The sequence below is a fragment of the Tigriopus californicus genome, chromosome 2 (assembly GCF_007210705.1).
Source record: "Tigriopus californicus strain San Diego chromosome 2, Tcal_SD_v2.1, whole genome shotgun sequence".
Classification (NCBI taxonomy): Eukaryota; Metazoa; Arthropoda; class Copepoda; order Harpacticoida; family Harpacticidae; genus Tigriopus; species Tigriopus californicus.
The window spans coordinates 10,393,086-10,417,483 of NC_081441.1; the positions used below are offsets into that span (position 1 = coordinate 10,393,086).

Sequence of the window (24,398 nt, forward strand, 5' to 3'; positions counted from 1 at the left end):
CTTGTCACTGAGGAATCATGTTCAATGACACTACAAATCAAAGAAATGCCATTCCACAAAGGGTGGCAGCCAGGAGACGAAAAGCATGCACTTACCGCTAGAGCTGTTATTAGCTAGTCGTTCTTTTATACCATTTCTACCCTTCATTAGATGACTATCCACAATCCAGTACTAATTCGAATATGATCTTACCCTACAGTTCGTCTGGGCAGCAAGCACAATGTTCGGGCCTCCATTTTAGCCTCCAGTCTCTGTTTGGACACCACCAGTTTGGTCGGGAGCAAAATGGGCAGCATCAAAGGTCCGGGCAGCATTGTCTCCGAGGTCTTGAGGACCCGGTCCCATCCCAAGCTGAGCACTGGTCCACCCAGTTTGGTGATTCATAGCTCAAGCGGAGTGAGTTCCGGATCTGCGGACAGCTCGGACACGGCGAGTAATGAGGATAAATCCGAATCCCCGACGCCCAGTAGTTCAAGTAATGGCACGGTCAAGAGAATATCCAGCCATGAGATCAAAGGTGGCGGCCTAATAGGAGGGCGTGGCCCAAGTGGAACCATGCGGCCGCGACACCTCAAACAGAGATCTGTGTCTTCGCTCTCAAAAGAATCGGGTAAGTTATTTCACCATAGGATTTCACTTTTAGTTCTCATCTTTGCAAGTTGTGGTTACCCAATGGGATTAGGACGATAAAACTGCTTGTGGAGAGGAATCCCGTTCAGTATTTGTCCATTCTTCTTTTTTTGATTAATTGCGTCTAAAATAGATCGTAACGCGAAGAGGGCACTTGAGGTTGATTTACGAGCTCATTTCTTCCCTACTACCCCTTCACATTATGACTTGAAAGTTTGAACTCTGTGCAGGTTAAGGAACAGATGCTGACCAGCCAAGGATAAAATGCAAGGTCGGATTTATTGAGATGCAAGACAACCTTCACATACAATTTTTGCTCGGAATATGAAAGGGTAATGATGACCTCTTAGTAGTTCTGAAGTGTTTCCTCAATTTCTGAATGAATTACTTTCCATATTTGAGCACAGATATCTTTTTCAACATATTTCTGCATCAAGTGACTAAATGAATTTCCATCTGGTGCATAGGTAAATCCCATTCATCAAGACCTAGCTTGCTCATCCATCAAGCCAATTCAAGAAGTACATTTATGGAAGAAAAAAAGACACTACCTATCCATTTAGGATGTTTTTGTCATTCCCCTGCGATTTCGCCCCCAATAAAAGCGAGCTAAACCGTGCCCAATCCTCCAAATGAGAGTCGATTACGAAGTCATGATGACGACCGTCTGACACCTTTTAGCTCTAAAGTTCATTACCATAACAATGAACGTGATTCATTAAAATGATCATCAGAGTCGAACATTTCAAAGCCTAATTGAAAGACAAATTACGAATGGGAACTACCCACAACTTGGATAAATAAATGCAAGCTGGAATGGAAAGGATTAACCTAATTCTGAGCTAGGATGCGCCTTTTCTTGCCAAAGGTTAATTACAGAGGCACAATTTATGAACCAAACAACCCGATGAGTTCCTGGTTCCGATCCTCAGGAGCATTGCTGGATGAGATCATGAAAAACTAGGCCGGAAACTTTCAATCTCGTGGTTTTTGCAGCCGTTGTCTTGATGTGAGAACGAGTTAAAAGCACAGACGAGCAAAGCAGATCTTGATTCGATTGGGCGGGATATCCAAGTCGGACAAAGAAGCTTGACAAGAAGTCAATCATCGAGCAATAGATCATCGACTCTGGCAATGGGTGTTAATCTGGTTTGATCTCAAATGTTCTAGCTGGCACATCAGTCTCGGCCAAATTGTCGAAATTCAACGACAGTGAGAGCACCCTCACCCCCGGCGAACCCATCTATCAGGGGATCATCGAACAAGATATTTCAATCATACGGAAGGAGGCCGAAATTGCATCCCTCAATGAAGAGGTCAAGAAGCTCCGAAGCGAGCTGAACAAATCCCAGAAGACTATTTTCGCTATCGAGGATAGTGAGAAGGAGTTGAAGAGTCAATTGGCCTCCGAGAAGCAGAAAACGGTCACTTTAGAAAGGATGGTATCCTCGACATCCTCCACAATGAGCACCGCTGGAAAAGGAGGCTCCACTTACGGGACAATGGACACGAGACCCTCGGGTCTGGTCAAGAAATACGGAGAGCTCTATGCCCAAATGAGACTAGAGACATTGGATGCTTTGGATAAGCTCCCTGAGTTAGTCAACTCCGAGGAACTGAAAAACAAACTTCTGTTTTCGGTTGTTGTGGTGAGTTTCGAACCTATGAACTAACTTGCTTGATCAGTTTTGTACAAAAAAATTTTTAAAGTAGGTGTTGACTTACTATCTAGATGTGCCATCTTCCAAAACATGTATACAAGTCACCTGGACGCAATTAGGAAAAACAATATGCAACAACAGCTTTTCAGAATAAGGTTGTTAGATCTCTAGCAAGTTGTCTTCGATCCTTTTTAGCTTGGATTCCGATCCGTGACCACGACCATTCAAAGCAAACGCGACCACGTTCGCAGAATCCTCCAACTCCCTCCTCCACCTCCAAATGAGCAAGCGTCCTCGGAGGCTGCCGACCCAGCTGCCAAGGACTTGGAGCAGGCCATTTCCATCTACCTGAGGCGAGCGACAGAGAATTTTGACCTTTCCAAAAATGTCGAGGTAAATTCATGAGAACAAAGAGAGTCATCGAAAAAAGCCGCAACTAATATTCAATTATTGATCTATTTATAGGAGGTGTGTTCACAAATTTGGGCCACACTCTACGATTATCCCTGTTTGAAGACATCCGATGGAATCATCCGTTACGTTAAAGAATGTGTTAGAGTGGCTTGGGGCTTGGTGAATCAGGTATGAGATACAAATGATTGGTTGCGTGTGAATGTGTCTAATGCTCTGAACGTTGTGCACAGACCGAATATTTGCGTGATGTCCACCCATTGGCGATTTCACACCATTGCAGCGATCTTCAGGGCATTTACAACCTTCCTATAAAAGAAGGTGCACTTTTCGCCATAACCAAAGAAGGGTCAAATCAAGTCTGTTAAACGAGCTTTCGTCATTTCTCACACCAATTGCAGATTGCATAATCTTCCTATCTTGCTTGGATTTTCAGATGATGAAAAAATAGGCTAATACAATTTAGCTAAGAATCGCCAAAGCATTGACAACTAACAAGACCACGCTTGAAATTGCTTGAAACTTGCCTGACTCCTCCTGTCAGAGCGAGCCGCGATATTTACAAAGCAGAAACTCGAATAGCGAAATGCATTCAATTTATTGGTTGATTTTATTGTAGGTGCCGAACTATGTGGTGGAATACGAGAATAGGAAGTTCCAACCGGACCTTCACGTGAGGTTCCATTCCTCGAAAACCGACAGTGACCTGATTCAAACCTATTTGTGGCCTGCCCTCTTGGAAGGAGAAAATGGGCCATGTGTGCAGAAAGGCGTTGTCATCACTTAAGCAACGGGTTCACAGTTCACAGAGAGTAAATGCAAAGATGTTTCGAAACAAAATGAAAGAGATGTTTGAATCTGTTTGAAGAACAACTACTTCATCACACTAGTCTTTGGTCACAAATATCAGCTTGAATGAGGATCTATATTGTAATACATGACACAGGTTGTACATAAATAAGTCTGAATGATTTAAAAATAAATGTGAATATGCACTTTCATTGACGTTTTGTCGTTTCTACCGTTCGAATACACACATGCATGATAGGGTCATTTAGGAATTGGTGAGACAGTTAAGCCATAAGAACATTTGCCAGTCTTTGGTCTGTCTGATGAAGAGCGAGTCTGTCAATAATATTCATAAGCACAACCAACTGTTCTGGCTTCAAGAACGGCGTGAGAAAACGCCCGAAGCAACAAAAACCACGAACTGCTATGCCAGCGAATCCCTTACCACGAGTCCAACAACCACGCGGATTTGAACATTACCTTTAAACAATCTAAAAGCCTTTGTAGACGTCTATTTGCCACGAGACAAGCTCAAAAGGGCTCTCCTAGTAACGGGGCCCGCATCCTCCCCGCAAATCTCACGGCATTTTGTTCACCACTCAAATTCGACCACAAATTAACTCTGGGTAAAAAATTGAGGTAGAAGCACACTTCTAACCAGATCTAGAAGAGGATAGAGCCTCGCAATTGAGACAAAAGCAGAGAGTATAAATGTCACAGCAGTGATTTGGAGACACCTGTTCCAGACATTGTCCAATTAAATGAGGCAATTTGAGCAAATTGCCGACGTGCTCGATGGCTATGTTTACTGATATATATCGAATCGGAGATAGTGTGGATGCTTTGATCCGCTTACAAGTGAATTTTAATCTTGGGAATTTCATGACAGGTCTGAGAGGAAATCCTTGCAGCACCCCTTGAAAGCGTAAAATAACAAAAGATTGCTTGAAGGAATAAAATCGCACCTGTCGGCAAATCTAAAACATGCTCAGATTCAATTGACCAAAGAAAACTTATTAGAGGAACAGGGCATTGCTTTAATGTTCAGAAGGTAGGGTTGGATAGAACTTGAGACAATGGGTCATTATTTTATAGCGGCCACAAGGAAAACTCTGTTCCTCCTGGCGAGGCTTTTCGTAAAATATTAAGGGCTGACTTGGGAGTGAAATATGGAATTCATGCGTCCTGATGTACGAGCACCGGAAATTATGATTGAGGTCACTCTGTCATTATTCATTAGGTTGTCGAGTCGTGAAGAAGGATGTGGAAGTGGTTAGCGAGTTTATGCCTTCTATTCTGCAATCACACGTCAAATAAAAGAATGTTCTGAAAGTGATTTGTTGACAGAATAAAGAATTAGACCTTGGGTGAAAACCAAACCGAAAGGATTTACTTTGATTTGTTCAAAGATCTTCCTAAATATCAAAAACTTTGTAAATTTAGGCGAATTCAGACGAATGTCAGTATTTTCTCACGTACTTTCAACTTGATCCCCACTATGATTCTTATTAGAGGCCTTTCTCGCGCAAACGGAATTTGATGGAAATTGCGATTTTATTAGTTGTACATCTTTTGCCAACCATAAACAAAGTGTTTTGAAGTAAAGACATCAGAGAGTTCATTCAACTTTCCTTTAAAGAAGTTAAATGTGTGTAAAGTTCTGGTTAAAGCTTCAATTTTCTACGCCAAAAATAACACAAAAAATGAATGTTTTTTTTCAAGCAAATATTTGGCCAATTGCATTTTACTAATTTGACATATTTTGATAAAAAAAACGCATTTGTGTAAAATTTTGATTAAGATTGACAAGGCAAAGTACTAAAATACTGGTCGTAATGATAAGGCCAGCAAAACTTGAATCTGGCAAATTGTACAAATTTTGCAAAAAACTTCCATATCCCAGCCTTTTCCGCAAATCTATTGCATCTGCAAAGTGTGCAGCTTTACCAGCAATATTTGACATTCTTCTGCAATTTATTATGGTATTTCATAGATATTTTGGCAATCAAATTCCTTTTTATCATACAATATCATGATGTCATTATTATGAAGTGACAGCATTAACAAGGCATAAATCTTCTCCCCAGTTATAACAGATTCAAATTCGGGTGCAAGAAGCTACCGTGACGGAATACCCTTTTTATGCAACCATTGATTGACATTTTTTTGGTTTGTTTTTTTACGGGCTTTTCTAACCGCTACAGGGAATGCAATCCCCAGTACTATTAAAATGAAAAGTTACAATTCGTCTATTTATCACCTTTCAATCTTTATATGATATTTGGTTCACCAACGAATTCGAGTTGGCAGACCGAGCTAGTCCTTGAATGTAGGGTTGATCTGGTATGCTATCTAAAAATTTGTCCAAGTCTGACTTGAAAGATGCTACCGGATCAACAAGGTCTATGTATTCCCTACGAATATCACAGGGAAGCAAATTAAACAATGAAGGAGCCCGAGAAAGAAGAGAAGTGGACTTCATGGTCGCACTAGCCTGGATTCTTGAGGGCTTGAAGGTGTTCTCAAAACGCACATTAAGCCTCTGCGGTCACTAGAATTGACCCTAAATCCTGGGTTGGGACAAAGCTCATGGATACTTTTGAAGATGTACAGTATCAGATACCTTTCGTACCTTCACATTCTTTTGCAATCTTTCAAATCTTAAAAACAGCGCACTCATTCCTGAGATGTTCCAAGAAAAACATCATTGGACTTGTTTGACCTTTTGCAAGCCTGCTGAACTCATTGGAGTCGAAATGGGTGAAGCATATTCAAGATGTGGCTGAGCAATTGAATTGTACAGAGTTAGCATCATGACACCACCTCTGGACTTAAACAGGCGATATATCCAACCACACATTTTAAAAGCATTACCCACCTTCAACTGGATATGCTCATCGAACTTTCCATTATTTTGGAGGACTACACCTAGATCTTTCATAGATGAGACCTGCTCAATATCTTTCCCTCCATTATCTAAGAGTGGAGTATTCAAATGAAGGTCCTACGCGAAGGTCATTGAGCAGGGTTTCATTCCGTTCAGGGCCATATTACTCTCCACGGTGTTCAAAAAGCCCTATCAAGCTTCCAGAGAAATTCCCAAACACAAATTGGCATTTTTATACCCCAAAAAGTCATAGGGAACAACTTTAATTTTATTGTTATATGGAATTCTAGTCCACATAAAAAACTTACATACCTAAAAACATTATAAAAACTAAAATTTTCAAAAACCTACTCAATGTAAATTAGGAGCACACTTAGTTAGCTCTTGAATGTAATTTACGGTATCATCTATTTCTCCGCTACTTAGTTACATCGGATTTAGTGGTCCAAACTTCATTGTTTTTAGCCCCAAATTGCCCCGGTTATATGTTAACTCAATTTCCCAAAGGTATAAATAATATCGATTTTCATTATCGCGAAAATGAATGATTATTTTTCTATTTCTTGCATAATTTCAAATTAACTTGAAATCTTGTACAACCATATCTAACACCCACAAAAAAGCAGATTTTTGAAAATTCGTTTTTAAAAGCGTCAAAGGTACATTTAGTTGAGTGGTCACTGCAAATTTCACAAATATTAATGAAACATTACAGAAGCTATTTTCAATCAGTTTCAGCGAAGTCTTCAAGAAACGACAAAATCTATTACATTGTTTGTTGTATGTATTGCCTTCAGAATTCAAGCGAATGCATATCTAAGTGCACACATGATGATTGTAAAACACATTTTCAAAGATTACACTTTTGGTGTGTTTTAAGTGACATTATATAGCATTTTTAGTTATTATGAGACTATGTAAGAAGAGGAAAAATAATGTTTTGTATTTGTGACATTGAAAATAGATATTAGATTTTTTGGAAATTGAATTAACATATAACCGGGGCATTTTGGGGCTAAAAACGAAGAAATTTGGACCACTAAATTCCATGTATGTAACTATAAATCGGTGAAATAGATGATTCCATTATTTATATTCAAGAGCTAACTAAATGTGCTCCTAACTTGCGTTGGGTAGGTTTTTGAAAATTTTAGTTTTTATAATGTTTTTAGGAATGGAAGTTTTTTATGTGGGCTAGAATTTCATAAAACAATAAAATCAAAATTGTTCCACATGATCTTCTGAGGGAGAAAAATGCCAAGATGTGCTTGGGAATTTCCATCAAAACTTTAAAGGGTATTCTTACCACTGTGTCTCAGTAACCGAAAGAATAGATTATTTCTAGGTCCTTTGCCCGGCTATTGGAATCTTGACTATTCCTACTAGAAACTAACTTTTTATCGTCAGCATAAGAAGTGAAACGGGCAGTAATACGTACTAAGCTTTTGTAGCGGGGCAAAGAATATTATAAAAAGAAGGGGTCCTAAGATTGAGCCCTGGGAAACACCTGACTTGACATCATGTACGTCACTAAGGGATCCCTCGATCTCGATATTATAGGCAAAAAGAGCCATTACAGCCCTCCAAAGCGGGTCGGTGCCTATGCTTGGGCAAGACTATTTGCAAATATTTTTGCAAATTCAGGTTATTTTTTATGCAAATTTGCTGTTAATNGGGGAGGTGTAGTGTTATTCCTTATTTAGGTTATCACGGCTTACGCCATGCTTATGCATCATGCTCTCTCGTTCTTCATATATGCTCTCTGTGTATATACGATCTCTTGTATCCATGCCCCAACTACCGTTCAATAAACAGTTTGCAATAGAGCTTCAACCAGAGTACATCGTCTGTCTGTTCTCCACGCGTCACATAACATAACAGACATCATGTACGTCACTAAGGGATCCCTCGATCTCGATATTATAGGCAAAAAGAGCCATTATAGCCCTCCAAAGCGGGTCGGTGCCTATGCTTGGGCAAGACTATTTGCAAATATTTTTGCAAATTCAGGTTATTTTTTATGCAAATTTGCTGTTAATAAAGACAATATTCATCTGCAAGTTTTGGCCGCGCCTGATAATGTTTTTCGGAAATGGTAACTAACGAGCAACGCCTGCTGTACCGTACATCCGATGTTTTTCGGAAATGGTAACTAACGAGCAACGCATTTCAATTTTTGGACAATGAATGGCTGAGTAATCAACTGGTGTCTTCAGTCAGAGAAAATGGAGCTGTACAACTCCAAAAAAAAAGTTTTTGTCTGTTTTTGAATGTTTTAGGCCTAGTCACCAGCCATTATTACTGTTTCATAATCAGGGCTGTATGCAATACAGAGCGACCACGATTATGCTGGACAGTAAATTGTTTTTTGCCTAATTTATATGTTTGAAGCCTGCACCATTCAATATTACTGGTTTCAGATTGATCGAACATCTATTTAACACCTTTGGTACAAGTGTAGTTCTGTGTGATTTGATCACACTCGATACATGAAGTTAAATATGTCCCACTTATTCGTGGTCGTCCTGAATATGCGGATCTGCCATTTTCCACTTATTTCAATCTTTTCCATTAGTTTGTGTATTTTGCATTGTTTTGCACATTTTGGCTCCAAGAATCGAGTCTTTCCATTGGTTTTACTCGTTTGCTTTGAAAATATGAACCTAATGAAAAAAATGCAAAATTAATTGTCTTCTACCATTACCATCTAATATTAGAGCAGCAATAAAGTAACATGAGTAGACGTGTAAAAATGAGTTGGAAATTCCATTGGATCATAGTGAGAGCTAGCTGTGATGTTTGTCTAAAATCTCCATCTACAAAATGCCACAAATCATGACCCCGCACTACATTCTTCCATGAACATCCTGTACTTCTCAAGGGGAGATTCCCATTGAATAAATGACATTTAATGGCGGAATGGATTTTGTTTCGTAGATGCTACATCTTGTGGTAACACAAAATAACAGGAGAACTTCACGTTGTATCAATTCTGGCATAACAATGTTTCTTCGCCCCCCACATTGTGGCTTTTAATTTCTTGGTTTGAGACATTGACATCATGATCTGTGTCCGCGATTCTGCTCGAGATGCGCCAAAAAATGCTTGACTCGTTCAACACTTTTCACATTTAAGTCCGCGCCCTTTCCATCTTCGTGTCGATCCAAAACGGATTGAATTTGTCTCTGATGTCGCTGAAAGTGGAAGACTCCGGCCAAGAGGTGCTTGAATGAGAAGTCTGGCCAGAGAACAGGTTCGAAATGAATCACACTATAAGAGGATTGCCAGAGGAGAAAATCCGACAGGCGGACTTCGCCAGAGGTCCGGATCAGGAGATCCACAGTCCGGGAAATATTTGTGTACAGACAGCGTTCGATCAAGTCTTCGGTAATGTCTTCAGCCAGTATCCGACCTTCCTCGACCCCTTGAGCACATTTTCGAACAGCCTGAAATGGACAAGTGGCCAAATATATAACATTATTTGTATCTCTTTTGAAGACTTGAGGGAATGCTCGAATTTTTTGACAGACGATAACACTCCTCGATTATTTGTCAGACATAAAAAATACAGCTTCTCTAATATCTCTTCATAACTATCAAAATGATTGATTAACACTTCTTAGGGGTTGCGAAAGTAATGGACCATCATCAGTTCTCAGATGTCCGAACATTGTTGAAATGTGTGATGGTGGATTAAAAGAAAAGATGATTATGGGACACTAACAAGAGGGCGCCATAAATTATAAGCATAAGTTGCTTCAACATCATAATCTTTAGATCCACCAGTCTTAAAAGAACATTGATCGAACATGTCTGAGAAATTGGACCGACTGGATTTCACTCTCTGGAGGACCAAAAATATTGCAATTGAGGTCACGGTCACATAAATGTCTGGGATAACGGTGTGTGGTCTAAAAAAGCCGAAAAATAATAACCCGCTTGAAGTTCAATTGGCATTCAAAGATGAGGTGGTCCAAAGGTTTCCCATTGTCACAGATTTTGGACCTCGTGAAAAGCAAATGGAAAATATGTGGTCAAGAATTCGTACACGCATGTAGCAAAATCTGCTTCATTTGTTGTCAAAGAAGGCTGAGGGATGTTAGGAACAATTGCAATAATCCTAAAAACCGCAAATCCAGATCCTTCAGGTGGGCCGTTGCTTTTGAAACATGTATCCTACGGCCATTGTCTATCATAAATTCCAATACACATTTGTTTTGCTGTGCCTTTGAATCCTTAATTTTCGATGATCTACCGCATTACAAAAAAATGACAACAAAAGTGCGCGCACAAAATAGATGACATTCTTTGGACTCCAGCTTAATAACTCGTAGGAGTTTTAGTTAAAACGTTTAACGCTTTCACTCATACACTCTCAAGCACTTAACTGATCGCGGCACCATATGACTCTACACCCCAATATATAAAAACCTAACTGACAAATCGGACCCTCCACAGAAATGTTCTTACCTGTGCAATTTCCTCTCTAGATGTGTATGAAAAGGCCACATTCAAGATCCGCTCCTCATTGGTCTCTGTGGCCTTCTCAGCTTGGTCAATCAAGTCCTTGAGGTCATCCGGTAAAAGCGTGATATTTCCAATCACCCGCACTCGAATGCCGTGCTCCCGTAAACGATCTTGTTCTTGCAGCAAACGACGAAATTTATCACGGGCCAAATCCAAAAGACCATCCACCTCATTCTGTGGTCTTTTGAAATTCTCGATACTGTCAAAACATCAAGGACTTCAGGCATAAAAATCCCGGTCCTATCAAACCCCTCAAGCCATGCTATTCTCACCTAAAAGCGTAAACAGTGACTTCTTTGATTCCTAAGTCATGGCACCACTGCAAGGTTTCGGCCAATTTGTCAAAGCCTTGAACATAGCCCTGGATCTTTTCCAACTGATTCACACGAGCAAACCGTCGGTTCCCGTCCATGATAAAGGCCACATGTTTAGGCACCACCCCAAAACGCAACAGCCTCAAGGCCAAGGATTCCCAAAGGCTGTAACTCACTTTCTTATCCGGCACCCAGGACATGATGCTATTCAATGGAAAAGCCAGATGGCGTCTTCAGAAGATAGTGAATTCACTGGACCTAAGTGATAAGATGTGGAGTCTGACTTGAGCAATTGGAACTTGGAATGATGGACAAAAAAGTGCTACAGAGGCATTGCAGACAGATTGCTAATTGCATTGTCACGTCATTATCATGAAAAAGAAATCAGGCGATGATGACCCCGGAGAAAATTAAACAACACTATTCACAGGATATGGACTACTAAAAATGATTAGGAGTTCGTACTACTTTGTAAATTGACCAGAATATCCTATAACATCGGCATTTAAGTTGATTTTCGCGGGTGATGAGGTCAAAAATAGCTGAACAAAAATCGCTCAAGATTTACCCTTGATCATAGCCAACCCCAACATTTACATATTCTCTTACCCACTTTTCCAGCAAAAATCCCCCATCATGATTGAATCTCACTATTCCTGTCATCATTATTACCAATCACAACCGACATGATCAATCAATTGAGCTCAATACAAGATCATTGGACTACTCCTTCGCTCTCCATGCCAGATCTAAGTTCAACCCAATGGCCATTGAACAATCATACCTGCTGGGTGAATCAAGGTCCAGATCTGAAGAAGCGTCTGCAAGTTTGAGTGGTGAATGATGAAATTAGTCACATGGGAACATGGCCACGTCACTCGAAGCCCGCTTCCTAAAATCCAGAAGCCATCCCATCACCATGGACGATGATCATCCCTCAAAGCCCGCCCTTAAGTAGACCAATGTGTAATCGAGACCGAAGCCAAGCCCACTGGTCGACTTTTTTGACCCTCCTCCTTCCTGTCACTCACGTCTCTTCTGAGTAGTCACATGCGTCAAAGACCAATGTGTTATTCGGCAGATCTGCACATCGGTAGTCAGTGCTTCCATCAAATCAGAGTCTCATTGACCTTCATAGGATCCAGCAAATCGGGAAGAATGGATGGGATGAGCATGTTTGGGTGATATATAGGTATATTAGTCGGCTCATAGGACATGTCAGAGAAGGGTATGAGGCGGTATTTGGGGGGATGGTGAGCGAACCCGTCACCTTGGCGTGAAAAAAAATTCCACGTTGCCAGAGTAGGGCCGCAGTTGAGGCTGGTTTGGCCTGGGGGGGTTGCTGGATCAGGCTGAATGAGGGGCAGAGTGAGATTCTGGGGTGATGGTAGATTTGGGGAACGTTAGGATGACCCTCATCTCACCAGGCAATGATGGGGCTTTAGTTCCGTTGTCGGCCATCCATCTAGCGGACATGGATAGAGAGAGATCATGTAAGAAATACTCGGATTACTATTTTCTGTTCAGGTTATGCTTTGAGATTTCAGTCACCTTTAGCTATATGAGGATTGAGGAGTACAATTTTTAAACCAAAATAAACAGGATCGCCATTTCAAGCACAGAAAAATGTGCCATCATAATGCTTTAAAGCCAATCGTTCCCCTAGAACTCAGGCAGAGTTTAGATCATGGTATCATTTTGTGCCATTTGAGACCATCAAGAAGGAAGAGAGTTTTTCAAGATTTATCTTAAAAAAACATCCCTGTTTGTCTTTCCAAGGAAACAGATCATTTTGAATTGTGCAACAAAATGGAACCTTTCGCTAAACCTTTCTGGTCTCTGTATTCAGCCATTCAGAGTCTCTAATGCCACACACACACACAGATAGGTGAAGATCATTTTGAAATGGAATTGATTGTTTTCCAATGCAAATATTTGTAGGGTGTATGTAGGCGTTGATCCAGTTGCAGGATTCAAATAAGACTTGGACAAGTTTTTGACTACAATTCCCAATTAACCCAAATTCAAGGGTTAGCCAGATCAACCAATTCTAATTCTTTGGTCGATCAAATAATACGTATAAGCAAAAGTGAATTTAAAAGAATTAATTTCTCGTCTTGAACTGCTGGGATTCCAATCATGGAAAATCATGGAAAAAAATTATCAGAAAATGCAATCAGTTTCAATTCAATTACAAATTGACGTGTTATGCTCATGGAAAAGTGTAAATATAATTTTCATCAAAATAGTCTTATTGCATCGGCTTCTTAAACAGCTCCGCGATATATGGAAATTCAAATCAATGTAGTTTCTTGCAATTTCACTGAAAATTTCTTGGGAATATAATTGCCACTTCAAAAGGACACTACAGCAAGGAAACAACACTTTTTGTGATCACTAAACCCTTCCCACCAAGTTAGGCTTAAACTGTTGATGCTGATAATTTTGAATAACACTTACCAGGGAAGTTATTGTGCAAAGTCCGTGACAAATATAATTTTTGCAACCTTTCATATTATTTGCTTGAAATAAGGGATGTAACTATATTCAAAATGTCTGCTTACATGTGTTGAAGTGCCTTGACTGAGTAATGTCAAGTGAGTATTCTTGATAAAATAATGAAACGGCTAAGCACAATTTGTCAATATTTTTTGCTATTTGTCCTGCTTGAAGAATCGCCCTTCAGGAACATCTTGATCAACTTTTAACTACTTTGGGGCACTTTTTTCTGAAATTATGATTCTCACTCTGGGAATACCCCTCAAACCTAAAGTATATACATTGGAACTCTGAGCTACACATTGTTCTACAAATTCAAATGAATGCTTCATACAAATGCAATGCTTCTTTTTAACAAGCATAAACAATAGCTTAAAGTGTATAACTGAAGAAATAAAAATATCACTTTATTTAGCCTACCAATAATCAAACTCATTGAACTCCAAAATTTAAATTGAAATTTAGTGAATCATACTTAAGGATATCCTCAAATGATGAATTCATTTTTGTTTCTGATTTTTTTGCTTCATAAGTGTTTTGGAGCAAGCTTTGCTTGGCATATCACTTCTCAAGACAATCTGACTGTTTTTCATTGAAAATGATCATTATTTACTCTAAAAAGATATTTTGCATGTGTATGTGCTTGTAGCAAATACAATCTTGATTTCTGGATTCTGGAGCAACCCAATGGCCTAATTTGGCACGTCAAGGAAAATCGTGGACTCCCTTTAGAGTCCATCCATTGGGTGACAAGAATTATACATGCGTAATTAATCCTTACTAGGATTAGAAAGTTGAAAATACCAATCGAAAAAGCCAAATAGATATCTTTGTTCAAAATATAGACCTCGATCCAAATTTGGCAACACTATCAAGGGAGCTATGTCTTTCTGAATCAATTGAACCTCTTTCAGTAACATGTTCTTTGGGTTGATTTCCTGGGGGCGTCAGTTCACGCCTACTTTGCGGCCCCTTCCTCTGTGCCGGGGTCTGATCTCCGGTCCCACTGACAAAATATTGGGTTATCCGGAGGGCAAACATTTTCGAAAAGAGTATCCCTGCAAGCCCAAACACAAAGACGGCCATCACAAAAATTTGCCCGGATTAGGAGTTGAAGCTTTCAAGGTAGTTCAAACTAACAATTGCTACTCTACCTAGAAGTTTGATTAGAACTTCATTGGGATGAGGCCCTTGAAAATAGGGTTGGGATGTATGTATCGTTTAAAAGTGTTTTGATTTTGCTTCATGTTAGGATAGGATTGCTCTAATAAAAGTAGGACTGGCAAGAGATCAGTGGAAAATAAGGTCCAACCTCAAATACTCGTCTTGGGTGACGATTTATCGGTAAAATTACACATATTTGAATCTGAGAATGCGTTCAAATTCTTAATGTCTCAGACAGAAGGCGGGAATTTTAATCCTTTTTTCTGATTATATCATCGAGGTTTCTTCTGACCTGAATACCGAATTCGTAGAAAACAAATGAAGTAATTTTCACTTGTACTAACTGTCATAACCATTATCGTCTGACTGAGTTGCCCGCAATTATACCTGATTCGAACTGACCTGCCAACCAAGTCGTTGATGCAAATCAAACAACATTAAAAAAAAAGATCCATCACTCATTTCACAATGTGATATATTGAAAACAAGCTTGTCAAAGCTAAACCGATACATATTTTCATCCTTAGCACAAACCCGTTCAAGATTGGTACAAGTGGGACGGATTCGGTCCCTACAAAGTGCGATCCCACAGTTTTCCCAACAACATCACCCTTCGCGATCATCAACGGCGCCGCATTTTTGCTCAACACGCGGAAAAACGCAATCTTATCAATTGCATCCGAAAGGCCGACCTTTTACCCCGTGAGATCCGGAAAGTGGCTGACAACGAGATTCAGGGCGTGCCTCGAGACTCGTCCATCACCCGATTGAATCGCCGTTGCACCCTCACGGGTCGACCTCGAGGCGTGTTCCATCAATTCCGCGTGAGTCGCATGATCTTCAGGGCTGAAGCGGACTACAACAAGATCTCCGGAGTTCAACGGGCCCATTGGTTAAAGGGCATTGATATCAAGCCCTAACATGACTATGATGCTCCGACGGACTTGGCAGTGTAAAAACCGATTATTACTTAGAGCGCAATGCCGCCAGTTATTTAGTGTGAAAGACAGTAAAGACAAAAATGAGGTGGGTTCCTCGGAAGGTGGTCTGAGTGCCGAGGAATACACTCAATTCCGGAAGGACAAACTGTCCCATATCCAGAATTGGTATCCACATCGATTTGAAGTGAGTCATTCGGTGAAGTCCATTTTGGACACTTTTGGTCATTTGAAACCATCGGAAAGTGATATCGAACAAAGGGTGTCGATTGCAGGACGAATCTCCAAGATCCGGAATGCTGGACGAAGACTTGTGTTCTTGGATGTTTACCACTTGAATGCAAAAATGCAGGTCAAGATCCAAGAAGACACTTTCCAAGGTGATATGAACGATCAAATCCGGGTTCTCAGACGTGGGGATATTGTCGGGATATCCGGGTATCCGGGCCGAACGCAAGCCGGAGAGTTATCAGTTTTGGCTCAGAAAGTAGAGCTCTTGGCCCCTTGTTTGCATCTAATGCCCAATGATAAGGTGGAGTTGGAGAATGTGGACAAGCGATTCCGAAGAAGATATGTGGATTTCCTGGGAGATCGGGGTAAAATGGAGGTCTTCAAGGTTCGATCGCAAATCATCAAAAGGATTCGCTCCTTCTTGGATGAGCGAGATTTTTTGGAGGTCGAAACGCCGGTGTTAAGCTCCAAAGTGGGCGGGGCATCGGCCGAGCCTTTCAAAACGCATCATAACGATCTAGGGATCGACATGTTCATGCGGATCGCTCCTGAATTGTATCTGAAACAATTGGTGATTGCCGGATTCGATCGGGTCTACGAGATCGGAAAACAGTTCAGGAATGAGGGCGTCGATTCCACTCATAATCCGGAATTCACCACTTGCGAATTTTATCAGGCCTATGCGGACTACAAAGACTTGATGAGTTTGACCGGGACATTGGTGCGCAAGATCGTCACTGAGCATTTCGATGAAGAACTCAAGGTCCCCTACATGATGAAGGGTCGGCCCATCATCCTGGATTTCAAGGCCAAGTTCAATCGCTACGACTACTTTGGCTCGATCGAAGCGGCTCTCAACCAATCCTTGCCTAGTCCTGAGGAGATCCATCAAGACCACGAATCTACTCGGAAGGTTCTCAAGAACCTCTGTCATCAAAATGGAATCGACTCGAGTCGAGCTCGGAGTTCGGCCAACCTTTTGGACAAGCTTTTCGGGCATTTCGTCGAGCCCGAGTTGGCTCAGCCCACCTTTATCTTGGACCACCCCCAAGCATTGTCTCCCCTGGCCAAGCCTCATCAATCGAAAGTGGGCGTGGCGGAGAGATTCGAGTTCTACATCGCAGGGCAAGAGATCGCCAATGCATACACAGAATTGAATGACCCTGATACGCAAAGGCGCTACTTCCAGAATCAAAGCCAGGATGAGGACACTCTGGTGGACGAGGATTATGTTCAGGCCCTGGAATTTGGTCTCCCGCCCACCGGAGGCTGGGGATTGGGTATTGATCGCCTCACGATGATCTTAACCAACCAAACACGTATCAAGGAAGTCATTTTCTTCCCTACTCTCCGTCCCATTAAGAAATAAATCCCGCCACAACTTTGAATCTTTCCAAACAATTGATGCTAGATTATTTCGGATCTCGTTGCGTTGCTCTACAGGTAATTCTTCCATTGGCGTGTCCAACCAGGACAGGTCTTCCAGCTCATCGGGCTCTTGGATCTCTTCAGGGTCGCCGAGCTCGCTTAGAATCTTCTTCATACGGTCAGCTAAGATCGTCATATCCCGGGAAAGAGATTCCATGATTATTATGCGAGATGAGATTCCCATAATTTGGCGTTTCAAAGAGGGTTTGGACTCCTTGATAGGATCTTTCCGTCTCCGAATCAAGACCAATTTCCGCCGTGTCTGATTCCCAGTTTGATCCATGATCACTTTAGGCATACTGAAAAAAAAGAGTGACCAATGAGATAAAAATAATGGAGCCTTCCAGTGTTGCTTTTTGTGGCCATGGCATTTGTCAGGTTTCATTAGTTCATTAATTCCGATGGAGTCTCCATTTTCCCTTGGTTTGGGCCATGTTAATCATGGTCTTGGCGACATTGATCAAGTCGCAATTGGCATCATCGATCTCCAGCAGGATCTCGTCGAAAAGCTTGCTCAACTCCTCCATTTCATAGAGCGTGGCTTCGATTTTCACAATACTTGAATCCATGGCGTAAAGACGTTGGAGGGCCTTCATTCGGGACTGGAGCGAAAGAGCGTCGATTTCAATCTCTTCCGTCATGATTGCCGGTTATCTCAAAACCACTTTGTTAAACAACCACGTGGTTTGATATCAAATCAATTTGACCACCAATTGACCGTTCCTAGTGTGACTATGTTGTCGAAATGATTGTGACCAAAAGAATTAAACTTACCACAAACCATAGATAACTTCATATATAGATCGATCAAGGGCGCTGCGATCGCATGTTTTCGTCTCAGCTGTCGCTGGTGGAAAAAATGTTTCAGCTACATAGGACAACTATAGTACAAATTTGAATTGTTGACGGCTCGTCCAAATTCAGAGTAGAAACCCCTAATAAGACTCCTTGTCAAGCAATTGCTCTCGTCCAGCACACTTCATAAAACGGGTTTGAGTAAGTTGTCCGACCACATTTTTAAGAACGAAATTTTCAAGAGGTTAAAATGGGGCTCAAGTTAAAGTTTTCATCCATGTGATGGAAACACTTAACTGAAATGCAAGGAACAAGCCTGGGTTCAGGCTGACCTCCAGAGGTGTCGAAATTACCTTGTTTTGTATAGGCGCAATTATGTTGCCCACATTGAAGCACATTGTTGGGAAATTGATACGAAATTCCGAATGCCTCATCATTGTGTTGCAATTTCGGATACATTTTGTTACACTTTCGAGATTTTCGAGATGCGTTGCTAAACCAGGGCAATCAATAGAGTACATGATTTGCTCTACTAATGTCCAAATCTTTTTTTGACATGTTACGTGTATTATGCCCTAAAAAGCATGTTTTTATTATTCTACCAATCTTTCTACCTGTATATTTGTAAGATTCAAAAGAAATTAAGGTTAAAGAGGAATAACAAACGTTTCATGAGAATGATTCAACTTGTCTGAAGCGAGATGTCACAAAATATCTTTGTCCCTTTTCCACCAGAGTCAGCTGACCTGAAAACATGCTCATGCGGTACAACTCCTGTTGAACTTAAGCATTCTAGTTATGGTTTTCTATGCCACAAACATAATGGCTCTGGAATGTTTTTAGCTGTCCGATTTTTGGGGGAAAAGTTGCCGAAACAGTTGGCACTATACGAAAATAACTGCCCTAATTTGAGCAAAATGCTATCATACGGCATAGTTAAAATTTAATCCAATTTTTAATCGGATAAGGCTTCCTGACCCCCTATCCAGTTCTCTCGTGTGTTGTTATAAACATATTTTTCCTTTCTGTGTGTCCTGTTTTAATTGCTTTTAATGCATTGATCCTTTGGACTTATCGTATTCCACTCTGATGGCTCGACGCTGACTACTCCCAAGGGTCTATCATTGACTACGAACTTTAGTTCTATCAAGAGTGTTTGCAAAGCTCGCAAAGTCAGTAGTTCCTTTTGATGAACAATGCGAAGTTGCTTGTTGAAGAGTTCAACCAGTCTTTCCGTTATTTCATTGGTCCAAGGAGCTTCTGCAGTACTGTATAGCCATTCAATTGCAGCTTCTCCTTTGAACGTTTCTGATCGCATTTTTCCCAAATCAATGTTTGCGGCTAACTCTTTAAGATTTGAGTCTGCACCCTTAAAATACATGGCATCATCAGAGTAAAATGTGGCTGGTCTTCCAAAATGGTCAATGAAACGGCGCAATGCATTGATGAGCTCGTAAGTGGAGTACGGCTCAACAATTTCGACATGGATCGATTTTAGTGTGCAGGCAAGTAAACAAAACTATCCAAACTTTTTAAGTTTTGAGGTGTACACATCGTTTTGCTATTGCTTTCATTTTTTATTTCTGTTGCTCTGCATTCAGTTGTCTTCCATTGGCGTCACTTTTCACCAAGGCGCTTATTTCTGGGTAGCATTCATGTTTACACGTCAATGGTCCCATGTAATCAAGACTCACGTGGACCCAAGGCTGGGGATTGTCCATTCTCATTGATGGCAATGGTGAAATTTTGGGGGATTCGAATTTGATATATTTGCATCGAGGTTTTCTACATTGTCGGACGACTTGTTTAACGTATTTGAAACCTCCCAAGACCCAGAATTTTTGTCTCACTAGGTTGAAGGTGTGTCTCTGGCTGGCGTGCAGTCTTGATTGATGGATGTGTAAAATTCTGCGAAAATTCTGTAAAAAATACTGCGGCTGATCCTTTAGGTAGAATTACTGGATTTTTGAAGTCATGGATCAATGATGAAGCCAAATGGAGCCTTGTCTACAAACAAAAGACTTCATTAGTGTGATCCCAAGACACTGGTAAATCTTTGACTGGAGTCCTTTTACGTTGATTTCTTATAGATGACCTCAATTTCTTCGCTCAAAGACACTTGTTGGGCGTGCCTTGCTAACAAAGTCTCTGCCCACTCAAACTCCTTGTGTGGGAAATATGGTACTTCATATTTACAAGAGGGACAATGATCTCGGTGGTTTGGTTTCCTTTGGAACATCCTTTTTATTCTGACCAAAACATTCACCACTTTTCTCCATGTTCCACAATTGGTTAAGAGCGTCCCAATAAAGCTTAGGTCTTGATTCTTCTTAGGTCTCTTTTTCTCCTTTTCCTCGTTTTCAGCAGTTTTTAGTACCTGAACTTGAGAACAATATACTTGGGCGTCTGATTGTTCCACCGACCAAAATTGTTTCGCTTCGTTATATTTTGCTGTACGTGCTTGGTGCTCCATCGCATGAATTTCTGAAGCTGTTCCTTGTGTGATATCTGACTCATTTGGGGAGATACCATTATTCTCTCCTGACCATAATCGTTCAAAGTCAAATTGCTCCATTGACTTTGTGTACATTCGTTCTAAATCAAAGTTCGTATGGTCGTCGGCCTCTTTGCAAAGAAACATATTGACAGTCTCTCGTTTTGCGGGTATGGCACCCCGGAGCATCCAGCCCAATTTTGTACGCTTTGCGAATGGCAAAGAAAGCTCGGGAGAAATATGTTGGTCTGGCAACATCAACTGAGAATAGTAGGGTTCCGCCAATTGAATGTCTATCGGACGATTGGTCCAGACTGGATAGCGTTCGTTAAACTTTAAATCTTTTAAATGCGCTATTTTGTTTATTTCTGTTGGAATCGGTTGAAAGGGCTCCCCAATCGCATCAATGGTTGTTGCCTTCATAGGGGTGGATACGTACGATTGATCAATGCTCATCAAGCCGAATTCAACGATGCTTTGTTTTGACCGCATTGTCCTGTTACCCGCGACATTCATTGTCAGTTTTGTTGGCTCTCCTCGGAGTTGGGCTTTCTTTGCCGTACTTGAAGAAATCAGGCAGACATTGGCTCCTGAAACTAAGAGAGCTCGAACTTTGACTCTTTGTAAGGTGAAGTGATTGACAATGTAACAAACTAGTGTTCCAGAGAGCCCATTGAACTCAAAGGCTCCCTTGGTTGAAACCGAAAAGCATGAGGAATTAATAAAATGATAACAGCTAGAAACATGTTCCAATTCGTTTGATGTTGTTTGATTTATTACTTCGTACGTGTTCTTTGAGGACAATTTCTCTCTGTTATCATCCTACTTTTCACTTTTGGGGCCGCGTCCTTCTGAAACTGGCTTTACGCTGGAGCCCTTTTCTTGAAAATGGGCACTCATGGTTTGAATGATTTGTTTAGCCACTTTGGCCATTGGTTCGTCAGAAGCGTCATGGCGGTCATTTGTACCTCGCTTTGGGGCGTGGTTCCTTCCTCTATCTTGGGACTTGAAGTGAATTGCTTGACGTGAGGACGCACGGGGGCCTTCTCCCGCGACGACGACATGGACGAATCCCGATCTCGGTTCTCGGAACACATAGCTGGGTGATAACGTCCTTGGCAGATCCATCAGCTACGATTACATTTGTGACCTGGACTGTAGTGTCCGGTACAGTTGAAACAAAGAGAAGCTGTGACGCAGGCATGTTTCCAGTCAAGGGGGCCCATGGCAGGTCCCTTTCTACACTTCGAGGGTGCGCATTAGAGCAAAATCATGCATATCAACTCCTTCACGGTCAAAGACGTCTGTCATGTTGTGCAGGGCGTTGAACAATTGCTGGATAGCCTCCGCATGTCCCACATCTGAGTCTCTTGGGAGGATGCCGGAGGAAATGTACAACCCCGCAAGAGTGATAGGTTCTTCAAATTTTGCGATGAGACTAGACATGCCGGCACAATAGGAGTTATTAGAGCCTGTTGAATATTGAGCGACCATATCATGGGCTGCGCCAGTGAGGCAGTCTTTAAGTTTCTGGAGCAGTATTGTTTGGCTAAACCAACGAAGCAGTTCCATTTCTTTAACGAGATTGCACCACAAACTCTTCCAATTCGAGAATTTTGAGAGGACATCTGGATCACCAGGATTCCCGTCAAACGCAGCAATGAGCTTGGCAGCGTCGAACTAGATGATGTGTTTGGTGGTGTTATTCCCGTTGGGTTCAGCATTAAATGAGACTGTTCTTTCGTCTCCTTGAAGAACGGGACGCAGTGATTGCTCATACTTGAAGAGCGCCATCAGGTCTTCTATTTTGTCCATAGTCAGGGTCAACTCTTCCGTAAGGGGGTGTGCACTTGGCTTGTACCGAAAGCTAGATGAATCTGTGTAAGATTTCTCAAGAGAAACCCGTCGTGTGTTGGTCCAATCGGAAATGAATCCCTCCATAATTTGTAAAAGCTTGCCATGAATATTGTTCACGATCCGACATTCATCCTTGAATCGCGACTCGGCCTTGCATCTGGCTGGGATCACTTGACACACGGATTGAAGCTTGCCTGCCATGAGGGCAGAGATTTGGCCTTGAGAGGCCTCGGGATGATCCATCCACAAAGCGTTTTCCCATATCGGACCCAGCAGCTTGAGCTCGGCTTGAATGGCGGTTAATTGCACTGAAAGTGGTCGATGCTTGTGGGCATGATCCGTGGGCTCATGGTGCGAAAGATGAGGTTCGGCTTCCACCTCCATATGTTCTTCCATGGGTTTTAACATCGTTCCCCATCAGCCGCTCTGGCTGGTCTTCACCCGTGGTGGAGTTTCCGGCCATTTTTGGCTTCGTGATAAGGCTAGAGAGAAAAGAGAATCCCCTCTTCAAACCATATTCTGCCTCCAAATGCTATGCTAGCTGAGTTACCGCTCACGTTTTGCCAGAATGGCCAACTAGACCAGAGTCTTAAGATATTAACAAAACCAGTAGGTGACGGGCTACCAGATGCTATCAATGCTACTCCCATCTCCATTAAAGTTCAAGGCCTGACGAAGTGCATCGGGTCCACCCAATGCATTATTCCAACACCTAAACAAGTAATTGATGGAGATAACTGTGCCCTCGGTTCAACCTGAGGGTTAACAGTTCTGCCTTTCCCAGAGACGCACTCGGGATTCCCCTTAGATACGCTCAAAACAGTCTTTACCAAACAATCTCATGTGGCTGTCAGTGTTTACACTAAGGGGCGTACCCACCTTTGATCCACTTCGGGTATCATACAGAGGTCCCCCTCTGCTCACCCTCAACGCAAAACGCCAAGTGACGAAAGACGAACACTTGAGAATCAGGAAATATCTATCTCATCCTTCGCTAATTGGCAATCATCTAGAGCTGAGAATACTCAAAGGACCATGTGTTAGCTTAGCAAAAGGATGCGATGGTAACTCAGACCCTAAGTTAAGGTAATATATCTGAACATAACTGAATGTTGTCAAGTTGACCTCACGCAATCTATTTTTTTTTTTTTGGTTTGGTTTTTCTCGGGCTTTTCTAACCGCTACAGGGAATGTAATCCCCAGTACTATTAAAATGAAAGGTTATAATTCGTCTATCTACCTTTCAATTTTTACATGATATTTGGTCTACCAACGAATTTGAGTTGGCAGACCGAGCTAGTCCTTGAATGTAGGGTTGATCTGGTATGCTATCTAAAAATTTGTCCAAGTCTGACTTGAAAGATGCTACCGGATCAACAAGGCCTACGTATTCCCTACGAATATCAAAGGGAAGCAAATTAAACAATGAAGGAGCCCGAGAAAGAAGAGATGTGGACTTCATTGTTCGAACTAGCCTGGATTCTCGAAGGCTTGAAGGTGCTCTCAAAACGCACATTAAGCCTCTGCGGTCACTAGCATTGACCCTAAATCCTGGGTTGGGACAAAGCTCATGGATACTTTTGTAGACGTACAGTATCAGATACCTTTCGTACCTTCTCTGAACACTGTACAGTCCCAACTTTTTTAGCCTCTCCCAATATGAGAGCTCTCTCAATCCTGTGATGTTCCTAGTGAAACATCTTTGGACGTGTTCGACCTTTTGCAAACCTGCTGAACTCATTGGAGCCCAAATGGGTGAGGCGTATTCAAGAT

General features: G+C 41.5%; 4 protein-coding genes across 4 annotated transcripts in view; 3 read left to right on the top strand and 1 right to left on the bottom strand.

Moving 5' to 3' along the window:
* The window catches only part of LOC131893246 (uncharacterized), a 36,003-nt gene extending 32,302 nt beyond the window's left edge, over positions 1 to 3,701 (top strand). The window contains exons 3-7 of the mRNA XM_059243222.1: positions 200 to 610; positions 1,801 to 2,279; positions 2,487 to 2,684; positions 2,757 to 2,873; positions 3,322 to 3,701. Coding sequence (XP_059099205.1) covers positions 200 to 610; positions 1,801 to 2,279; positions 2,487 to 2,684; positions 2,757 to 2,873; positions 3,322 to 3,489 — 1,373 coding nt within the window. The 3' untranslated portion in view covers positions 3,490 to 3,701. The remainder of the gene's footprint in view (positions 1 to 199; positions 611 to 1,800; positions 2,280 to 2,486; positions 2,685 to 2,756; positions 2,874 to 3,321) is intronic.
* Positions 3,702 to 9,265: 5,564 nt separating this feature from the next.
* On the bottom strand, positions 9,266 to 12,443 carry LOC131893328 (dehydrodolichyl diphosphate synthase complex subunit DHDDS-like). Its single transcript, XM_059243327.1, has 4 exons — positions 12,004 to 12,443; positions 11,178 to 11,477; positions 10,849 to 11,104; positions 9,266 to 9,824 (listed from the first exon to the last, which is right to left on the bottom strand). Exons 2-4 carry the CDS (start codon positions 11,417 to 11,419, stop codon positions 9,438 to 9,440), a joined length of 885 nt encoding a protein of 294 aa, XP_059099310.1. The 5' UTR covers positions 11,420 to 11,477; positions 12,004 to 12,443; the 3' UTR covers positions 9,266 to 9,437.
* Positions 12,444 to 14,338: 1,895 nt separating this feature from the next.
* Positions 14,339 to 15,802, top strand: LOC131893014 (small ribosomal subunit protein uS14m-like). Its single transcript, XM_059242921.1, has 3 exons — positions 14,339 to 14,484; positions 14,633 to 14,843; positions 15,410 to 15,802. Exons 2-3 carry the CDS (start codon positions 14,637 to 14,639, stop codon positions 15,800 to 15,802), a joined length of 600 nt encoding a protein of 199 aa, XP_059098904.1. The 5' UTR covers positions 14,339 to 14,484; positions 14,633 to 14,636.
* Position 15,803: 1 nt separating this feature from the next.
* Positions 15,804 to 17,452, top strand: LOC131893013 (uncharacterized). Its single transcript, XM_059242920.1, has one exon. It carries the CDS (start codon positions 15,804 to 15,806, stop codon positions 17,418 to 17,420), a length of 1,617 nt encoding a protein of 538 aa, XP_059098903.1. The 3' UTR covers positions 17,421 to 17,452.
* Positions 17,453 to 24,398: the final 6,946 nt, after the last annotated feature.